Here is a 10,467-nt window from a genome sequence, read left to right as displayed (position 1 = left end):
AGAGAGAGAGAGAGCGATGTTAAAATTTATTTGATACAATATATAAGACTGTAATAATATATGTATATATTTTTTTCTCATTGTAATTATTGTGTACGATAATAGTTCTTGTAAAATAAATAAATAGATAATTACACACCATGATATTACAGACTGTTTTTTTTTTTAACTTCGCACTTATTCTATTTATTTTATACATTTTATATATATGTATCGTGATATACATATATTAATTATATATATTAATTGAATGCACATAGATTTCTAACATTTATCATGTCAGAAGAATGCATAACAATCAATATTTATAGAAATTCCACTTTGTCCCAAAAAGTCTTTTAAAGTTTTATTGTAAGAATTTTTTTAAGAAATTTCCCCCCCCTCCTATTATTTTTAAAATGTAATACACAAAGAAATTGTTAATATAGACAAAGAAATTCATTTTAGAGATGCTTTTTAAAGATGTAATTTTTGAGATGAGATTTTTAAAATTTGTGTTATAATTTATATTGTTGTATGTTATGAGAAATAAAACTTAATAATTGTTCCCAGCTGAAAATGTGAATCGCGAGGACTTAATCTTTGCATACAAGGAGTCTTGCGCTCGTCACGCTACCAAACCCTTGCAAAATGTTTTAATTCAACTCGAGGTAAATAGATCATTTACTTCATAATATTCTAAGTAATTACATTTAATTCTATACAGTCATCTTTTGTGGTGTATATTAAAAACATTATTAAATTCAAGTGTGAGTAATATGTTGCAATAAAATAATAATCTCAAGTTCTATGCATTTGAAAGTTGTTTATTTGACAAAAAACGCTGAATTGACTGAAAGTTTTTTTTTATTCTTTATCGAGGCATTTCGTTATCATTGCACATTTTGTATATGTTTCTTATTTGTGCTAGTATTTTACTATTATAATAATATACTATTATAATATACTATTATAATAATTTTACTATTATAATAAGATTCTTACCGAATAAATAGAATCGTAATAATGCACAGATATATTTCTTTGAAGAAAAGTTTTATAAGTTTTGACATTCAGAGAAACAGCAAGGAAAAAAGTTTTGGCGTTTACTTTCACGTATTTTCATTCTTGTTACATAGAATTTAGATATATCTCAAGACCGTTGCGAGGAGCTGAATTTGAGAGGAGAAATCTTGAATCAGAATCATATCGAACCGTTAGAGGAGATATTGAAGAGAGTACAGTTTAATAAAGTTATTTTGGAAGGAACATCTCTTACTGATGAGGTATTTCTCTAAAAAAGATATATTATTATTTTTAATGTACATATACTGTCTATATTAATGAGCTATTGCTATTACAGAGTTCCGTGATATTATTTGATATGATGGAATATTATGAATCCGTAAGACACTTAAATATTTCATCTAATCCAGAAATCGGAGTGCGCGGCTGGCAAGCGTGTTCGCATATGATTAAGAAGGTATTTATACAATCAATCAAATAATTTTTAAAAGATAACTTATATTAATCGTAAAAACTGTTTTTTAAAATTACTTTTATTTTTATTTTAATTAATTTTGTATAGTTATATATGATAGTATCATTATGATATTATGTATTTAAAATGAAAGTGCTAGAAGTGCAATTAATATAGTTCTTATTTGTTTAGACTGAGAGTTTAGAGGATTTTGAAGCGGGAGACATAAAGTTTGATGAACAAAACATGAACATTCTGACACGTGCGCTACGAGTAGTTTGCCATTTGCAAGTCCTTAAATTGGAAAACTGTGGATTGTCGGGGAGAGCAATTATCATGCTTGGTATTGATCGTGTAACAATTTTTTCTTATGCATTAGAATATTGTGTATTATATTGCATTTACAATATAATTATGTTGTTTGCAATTTGTTAATAGAGTAACATCATTACAATTTTTACGAGAAAAAATAAGTGTTATATTAAAACATGTTATTATAATTATTAAAATGAAATTTAAAAGATTTCTTTATAATTATTTCACATGCATTATGACTCTTTGTTTTTTTAACAGTTACAGCCCTAAAAATAAATAGTGGTATACGAGAACTATATTTAGCCGATAACGGACTTGACTTATACGATGCTATACAGCTTGGATCTCTCTTAAGAATGAACAATCAGTTGCAATTGCTTGATATTAGGTATGTGATAATTAAGAACGACTTTTTTTTCCGAAAACTTTTTTTCGAAAATATAATGTGTATGTAAAGTATATTAGTATTTTTTTTAATTTGACCTTTAGATTTCTGTAAATATTTTTAAATTTACGAATATTAATAGAAATTGTATGTATAATTAAAGAACATAAGAGCAATATTTGTATGTGTAAATTTGCTTTATTTTTATAAGAGACATGTATTATGCTTAAGCAGTAACGATGTTAGTACACATTTTTTTTGTTTTTGAAATTGTTTTTTCTTAGTAATAATAACGTCCAGGATGATGGAGTACGAGATATACTAGAGGGTCTGATCAATCAAGTGAATGAGGATAAAACTGGTAAAGGACTTAGCATCCTGATATTATGGAATAATCGTCTGACCAAGAAATCATCACCTTACTTCTCGAGAATTATAGTATGTATTACGAATGTAGCTTTTAATATATTGCTTTTAATTATTGGTACATATTTTACGATAATAATAATTTTTGTGATTTATATAAATGATTGTAATTTATAATTTTTTCGCAAATGAATTTTATTTAACGAGATTACTACATTAATTATTAGAAATGTTATTTTATTACATCAATTATTTTTAGCGTGTTTTCTTATATATATCTTTATATTATTTATAAATATCTTATATAACATAATTGGGAATAAGAAAATTATTTTCAATTATTAGAGTAATAATTTATATTTAATTCATAAAAATCGCGAACGAAAGAAAATTTGAAACTTTTAAATTAGTAAAAGTTAAATATAAAAAAATAATAAAACAATAAAATGTATGTTGTTTGTAACTCGCTCTATTATACAATAATTATGTTTAGGCATTATCGAAAACCTTAGAGACTCTGAATATTGGCCAAAATATGTTAACGGATGAGACATTGAGCATCGTTAATGAATCATTGAAGCAAAATCGTGTTCTCCTACAATTAGGCATGCAATCTACGGAACTCACATGCGATGGAATAATTACACTCGCTGAAATAATGGAGACGAATCAAGTTTTGCAGGTAAAATTTTCGCTTATGCTTTTAATGCTTCGCTGTTATATCACATCTTTCTTCTGCAGAGGATAGATTTACGAGATAACACTATACAGATGCGCGGAATGCATGCTCTCGTGAATGTTATGAAAAAGAACAAGACCATTACGCAGATTGATTTGGATGACAAACCTCGGATAAGAATAGTGAGTGTTAATATTTATTTTATATAGAAAGTTTTGCATTTATGTATAATGTTTTTATTAAGAATTTATGAATAACAAAATATTATTCGTGCAATTTGTTTAAAAACGTTTTATGATTGTGTGTACACACAATTCTTATGTTTAATAATTATCTTTATTTTTCAAATGCAAAGGATGGTCCCTTGCACGAGTATAGGGTAATGGCTGCGGAGATTCGCAATTGTTGTAGCCAGAATGAGGAACGCCGTCTACTAGAGGAATCCACCGAGGATGTTGAGAGTCCACGGCATTCAAACCGATTGCTGAACGCGAGTTCCCGTAAGATCTCGCTTACCTGTCAGACACTGCCAAGTCCGTCGCGATCGGTGATGTTAGCCGCCGATGAGCCGGCAAAGCGCATGCTGGAACCAAAGCGCACTAGCGGAGGCCGTTTGCGCTCCCCGGCTCCCAGTCCTATTCCCTCTCCCGTGGCCAGTCCAATCCCCAGCCCATCCCGGAATCGCTTCGTCGTGTGTCGAGTATCGGAAGCATCGTTGCGTTCTGCCGACTCCTCGGTGTCCTCTTCGCCAGTCACACCACCGTTCCTCGGTTCCTCCCCTTCTCTCGGTTCTTCCCCGTCTTTCTTCCCCAATACAAGCGGTGGTCCGTCGCGGTTCCGCGTGTCGGTCGTCGAGTCGGCCGGCGCCGACCGCTCATCGCCCAAATCGGTCGTCGCATCCTCCAGCGGCAGCTCAGTCACAATCGGTTTTAATGTCACACTCAACACGGCCGACTCTGACGATCATGGCAGCGCAACCAAGATGGACACGCATGTGACGCAGACCGCTAGCGATAGCACAACCGCGTCCGTAGATACGCTTAATGTAGTTGCGACATCAACAAAAATATCCCCAAACAAAGATATTGCCAAAAGTGAAGATAGTTATGACAAAGAAACGAAGGGAAAGGAGGAACGATCGAATGTACACCAAGCTGAACAGCGATTTTGGACGGATGAGAGGATTACTGGAATGTGTAGGAGTGAACGCGATGCAGTAACGAAAGCTGAAGAAGAGCGATTAGTTCAGAATGACACAACTGCGATGTTGCAATCTGAAAAAAACGAGGATATCATGACGATTCGCAACATACATTGCGATGTGGCAGCGAATCAGAACAACGTTACGAGAGATCTCGATAGTATTGCGACGCCCGATAGGGATACTAAGGCGATCGAAGATCAACGCATTGTGTATATGAGTACAAAAGAACTACAAGTACCTGCATATTTGAACGAGGATACGGCCTCGATGGGGATTAGCGTAGTCGAGGATAAAGCCTTGATAAAATCATCCTCAGATGACACATCAGAATTGCGCGTAAATCGGTCGACTTCTGAAGGATTGTCCTCTTCCGCTTTGGAGTCTTCCATAAATACTACCTCGACTCGCATAGCAGAGTCACATTCACGAGAACAGGCGAACACGTCAGTGCAGAGGCATAAGTCCAGTCTAGAGAAACTTCTGTCTTTGTTCCAGCATCCTGGCCAATTCTTCTCAGACTCTTCAAGCGCTGCCGCGGACACGAAAAGTTCTTTGCATGAGAACGTAAGTGGCATGATGGCATTGGGCGATAAACTGCAGCAGTACCTGAAAGAAGGCCGAACTAAGATTAACACTGAAAGTTCATGGTCTTCAGAACCTGGATCTTTGTTGAGAAACAGATCAGTGAGAGTAAACGTATCGCAATTACAGAGTCTGACCAACATATTCGCATCTTTCAAGCTCGAACCTCAACCAAGTCTCATTGAACACAGTAAGTTTTTTGGTCAAGCGAAGGATCAGAATACAAATGTTAGAGAGAAAGATTTAGAAAAATCGACAGAAGTCAAGATTGCGAGGATAAATAAAGAAGATTTATTTAATCAGAAGAAAAACCAAGTTGCGAGAGACGATGGCAATAATCTGATCGGGCAAGAGATCGGCAAAAGTAATTCATGTAGTCAAGAGCGAAATCGGATTACCGAAAATGATGAGAGTAGTTTAATCATTAAAGAAAATAATCAGATCATTGTCAGGAATGACGAGGACGATTTATTCGTCCAAGAAAATAATAAAGTGGAGAAAAACGATGAAAAGAAGTCGTTTGATGATATCAAAGACGATGAAAAGAATTTAATCAGTCAGGAAGAGAATCAGGTTTTGAATGATGAGAATAATTTATTTGTTCAGATAAAAAATCAGGTTGTAAAAACCGAAAGAGATTTAGAAGATCAAGAGAAGGAAGAACTTGTTAGAAACACTAATAAAAACTTTGAGAATCAGGAGAAGATTCAGATTATTAAAGACAATGAAAATGTACAAGATCAAGGAAGAAATGAGGTTGCAAATAATAATGAGCACTATTTAATCAATCTGGAAAAGATGTCCGCGAGAAGCAGCGAGAACTTGGAAGATCAGGAAAATAGGATTGCGAGAAATGAGAAAGATTCCATGGATACACAAATTGTACATATTAATGAAAAGAGTGTTAAGGAGGACAGTGTGCGTTGCACAGATAAGTTACAATGGACAAAGTCTGACCTTAGTGATCGACTGTTACCTGAAAGTGTGCAATCAAAGGACGATTTTGTTGCTAATTTAGTATTAGATAGCGGCTATGTCGAGCCGAATGTGGCGGCTTCATCGTTGCCGGCGAGCAAATCCATTGTATGTATAGATATAAAGTTAACGGATGTAGCCGGATATTCTGCTTTAGAATTAAGTAAGACCGACAGTACAGGGTGTAATGATGATTTTATTAGTAATGATGAGAATCGGGGAGAGCGTGATGACGCGCAGAATTTAGGACATACAGAGCGTAATAATATTGAACGCTTAAAACGCGACAATCTGGAAGATTTAGAATACAACAGAGCGAAAGTTTTAGGGAATAATGACACAGAGTGTTTAGAACATAATGATACAGTTGGAGAAGCGGATGCCTTAACGGCGAGGATATGTGATACAACCACGGACAGTATTAATCAGACTAGTGATAATAGTTTTCCGATTTGTAACATAGGGCATGATAGGAAAACCGTAGATAGCGTAAGTACTACGAAATTGTCGATGAATACGGACGTCGGCATGATTAAATATTCACCAGGCAACTGCGGGATGTTGTTGAACGATATCTGGGCATCGTCGACATTAACAGATAACGTCGAGGTGCCATCGAGATCGTTGAAGGACGTTGACTCGGATCACTTAAACGAGGAAGTTACCAATAGCATGTGCTGCGTTGTTGACCAAAATCATCGATGCGAATCTATAAAGAGGAAAGAGGAGAAGGAGGACCTGGTGGAAGTCCTTGATAATGATGCTTGCCGCATTTCCGCCGACCATAAAAGTACAAGTGTAAATATTAAGGTAAAACCATGTGAATCGGTGACGACGAATTCTGGGAGCCAGGAGGCGCTCGGGGAGCATCTTGAAGGACAGTTTTTCATGCCAAATAATATCGATACACAACATCGAATTAAAGAGACCGAGAAACAGCCGGAAGACGTCAACGATAGTAGGCGAATCGATCCGACCATTCTCGTCACGCCGTCGTATGAGACATCTGCAAATCTAGACAAGTCCGACGCAGAGGAGCTCATATTCTGCATGACGGACATCTCCACGGACGGCACATCCATTGAGGACGAGCTGTCGCCGAGCGTTCCGTCCAGAAATTCGCCAAATGAAGGTCCCAAGGTAACGGAGTCGTATTTCGAGCTGTCTGCTTCGAGGACTACATCGACGAGCACGCTGCTGATCGAGAATCCCGAGAGTTTGCACAGGAACAGCCAAGATTCTGGTATCGAAGAAACCGTTTTGACGATCGACGACGCTGTCGTCGGAACGGACACGCATCCATTGCCGCCGCCTCGTAGCAGCCTTCAGGAGAGCGTGGACTCCGGGATCGAGTCGGAGTGCTCATCGATATGCATCAAGGCAGAATCCGCAGCCGAGCGGACGCTGGAGGTTGGCATGGTCCCGAAGAGACCCTCGCGCGACGACACCGGTGTGGATGATGACAATGACGAATACGGAGAATTCGCGTCGGATTTCTTAGCGAGTGAGGCAGGACTGGTAGATAGCATAAACGACGGCGTCGCGCATTCGTACCTCAACAGCATCAAATGTACGTTCGTCAGTACGGCACGGCCAGTCTCCGACGAAGACATCGCGCACCTTCCCGCAGCCGTGCATGGCACTAGGTGAGTATATTGATCGCGGGTACCGGGCGGTGCCTTCTTCTCAGCTTCTTCGGAACTTCCTACAAGAATCCTAGAATGCATTACGCGTGATATACACTCGACGTGTCGCGTGGCTTATAATCTCAGCAACATAATCACGACAGATGAGAAGAAATGTGTGGCAAATATTCCGCACCGGGGAAAAATATGCTTACAGACATTACTCTCACCAATATGTTGTCACATGTTGAAAAAGCCAGACAATTCATTTGGGATTTAGAGAATTATTTAATTAAGAGAACAATATAAATAAGTTCTCTTCGGTTCACCACAATTTCCATGGCAGTTCAATCAGATATAAATTTCACTTAAAATTGAGTTTTCTTGATACTTATGTGATTTCGTCATACTAGTCTTTCAGCTCAAAATTGTTAAGAAACAAGAATAACAATATCTGCAAAGATTGCATACTTGTGAATGGACGACTTACGCTATGCATTTGTGTGAAAGAGCCATACATTCTAAGTGTTTACATGACTGATGGAAAAGATATTTCTTTCACTACTTCGACTTTTCTTGGCTTTCTGCTTATTCGCTTTTGCAACTCACGGCATCAGCTTTCGTTGTTGCTATTGCTGGGAATGTTTAAAGAAGAGAACTTCAAAAAGTTTCGAATGCTCTGCCCATTGTGAATTAAATGTAACGAAATGTTAGAAAATAATTATTAAACAGGACAAAGGAATAGAATTATCTTGTTTCTTTTGCAGAATTATTATGAGCGTTCGAAAATCTTCAAAGACTCACGCGTTGTCAAGTTTCTACTTTCAACTTAACTTTTACCTTGCACTTTATTGGCTTCTATCTTTTTGCTCCCTTGCTAAATTATTTTGACCTCTATTTTTAGTAAACACATTAATATCTTTGCTTTATTAACAAATTGTTTAAAAGAGAAGTTCAATTTTTACACTTGTTTTATATAATTTATAATTTTGTGTTTCTATCTTGTCTATATACATGTATATTTTCCTCTTATTGTGTACATTTTCCTTTTAATGCTTCCTTTGCTATTGCATCTTTATCATGAAAACTTCAATATTGTATACAATTTTATAGTAAATTGGATATAGTTACAATTTTATAATAGCTATGGTACAGTTTTACAACAAATAATTAAATTATAAATTTTAACTTCTTCTTTATTGTCTAAGATTTTATTTAATTGTTTGAAAGTTTATGCACAGCTTTTCTTTCAAAATGCAAAATGCACAATTTATATATTCGCACGAATATTAGGAATTATGGAACAAAGAAAATGCTTTATTTTTTGCAGCCCGAAATAATGCAGCAAAAAAAGAAGAGAAGAAAGCAAAGGATAGTAAAGGGAACAAGGCAAACGCGAGTGAATTTAATGTCGGCGATGATGAAATCGACGAATTGAAAGAAGTGATGACGCAGCTCGAGCCAAAGTATCGGCGCTATGCCAACTGGCGAATTTGAATGCTATTTGAAACTATCTATCATTCTTTCGGAGGTCGTTGATGCAAAACAGATGCACGCTTGGCTCCAAGGACTGTTGATTCCGTGAATACTTACAATTATTTACTTACATCCTTTTATGGATTCTTAGGTTCATATATCTTTGATATTATAGATTCTTGGTTTTCTTTTCCTTCCGCGCTTTTGCGCTTAGAAGTTCTTAGTTTCTAGACAAACTTAAAGACATTTGCCATTACAAATTTTGACGAGTATGAATTAGGATTTTATATCACCTATTTTAATCATTGTTACTATGATAATTGTGTTAATATAATAATTGTGTCCTCTTTTCAATAATTCTTGTTTCATGATATTTGATAGTATTTTTATGTATACAGATATTTCAGTACCATCTTTGTGAATTCGGATTATTATTATGAATAGTACTATAGTACCATAATATCCTGCATATGTAACACTTTATAGATCTTTATCTTTCATTTTATATTCTTGAATCTGTAAAGTAATGTATTTTCGCAAATCCATATTCCACAGATCTTTGGAGTTGTTGCATGTTGAAATAATATGCGGAATTAATTCACAACGCGAATTTTTTGACGACCCCATGGTATGTATATGAAGTACACATAATAATAAGCGAGCGTTGAAAACTTAATTTTTAACTATAATAAGTATCTTGTATATAGCTAGTTTTTTGTCGATTATTTTTTATTTCGCGAAGAGGCGCAACTGTTGGAAAATAGGGGAAGATGAAATAGAAAATGTACAGTAGACGATCGATTCTAGTCCCGAAGACAGTCGATCTGTCTTGGGAAATTATAAACTTAACATGCACCACTGTCTCTCGCCGCGCGTAGATATTACACGCTGGCAGTGATTAATGTAACGCCAGTGCTTCTTAAACTTACAAAACACGGGACACCAAAGGAGATAGAGTTTTTTCTTTGTCGTGCCTCTGAAGATTTTCCTTAAGCAAGCGAAAGTTACAACTATAGGGTGTTCCACTACACAATCATTGACGATGTCCTTTCAATTAGAAGTTAAATTGAAAACAGAGTAAGCGATGGTTTCAGCATTGATGCAACAATAAATAGTGAATAGAAATGTTAAAAATTGCTAATTTTTATTAAACAAATATCTATATTATAAATAAAAGAATATCTCTGTGTGCATGTGTATGAAAGGACATCTGAACGGAGAAGAACACCTTGTATATAAAACATAAGGAATAGTATAAACTTTTTCAGTGTAACTTTCTTTTTATGATTAAATCTTATTTGTATTAGATGAATTATAGTGAAATATATATATATGTATATATGTATATATATATGTATATATATATATATATATATATATATATATATATATATAATAAAG

At 35.3% G+C, this 10,467-nt stretch overlaps 1 protein-coding gene across 1 annotated transcript; it reads left to right on the top strand.

Annotated features, from left to right (window-relative positions):
• Nucleotides 1–276: 276 nt before the first annotated feature.
• On the top strand, nucleotides 277–9,087 carry LOC105627340. Its single transcript, XM_012208626.1, has 12 exons — nucleotides 277–289; nucleotides 553–650; nucleotides 1,119–1,265; nucleotides 1,343–1,462; nucleotides 1,652–1,802; nucleotides 2,033–2,162; nucleotides 2,444–2,597; nucleotides 3,019–3,207; nucleotides 3,267–3,386; nucleotides 3,560–7,611; nucleotides 8,735–8,739; nucleotides 8,921–9,087. Exons 1-12 carry the CDS (start codon nucleotides 277–279, stop codon nucleotides 9,085–9,087), a joined length of 5,346 nt encoding a protein of 1,781 aa, XP_012064016.1.
• The last annotated feature ends 1,380 nt before the right edge of the window (nucleotides 9,088–10,467 follow it).

The sequence above is a fragment of the Atta cephalotes genome (genome assembly GCF_000143395.1).
Source record: "Atta cephalotes unplaced genomic scaffold scaffold00008, whole genome shotgun sequence".
In the NCBI taxonomy this organism is placed as follows: Eukaryota; Metazoa; Arthropoda; class Insecta; order Hymenoptera; family Formicidae; genus Atta; species Atta cephalotes.
Note: the sequence above shows the minus strand (reverse complement) of the source record. Positions and strands in the feature narration are given on the sequence as shown.

Bases quoted from the DNA above. Each gene is read 5' to 3' on its own strand.
- LOC105627340 (XM_012208626.1), top strand. The intron at 2,163-2,443 runs GTATGTGATAAT...GTTTTTTCTTAG, and splicing joins TTGCAATTGCTTGATATTAG to TAATAATAACGTCCAGGATG. The intron at 2,598-3,018 runs GTATGTATTACG...AATTATGTTTAG, and splicing joins CTTACTTCTCGAGAATTATA to GCATTATCGAAAACCTTAGA.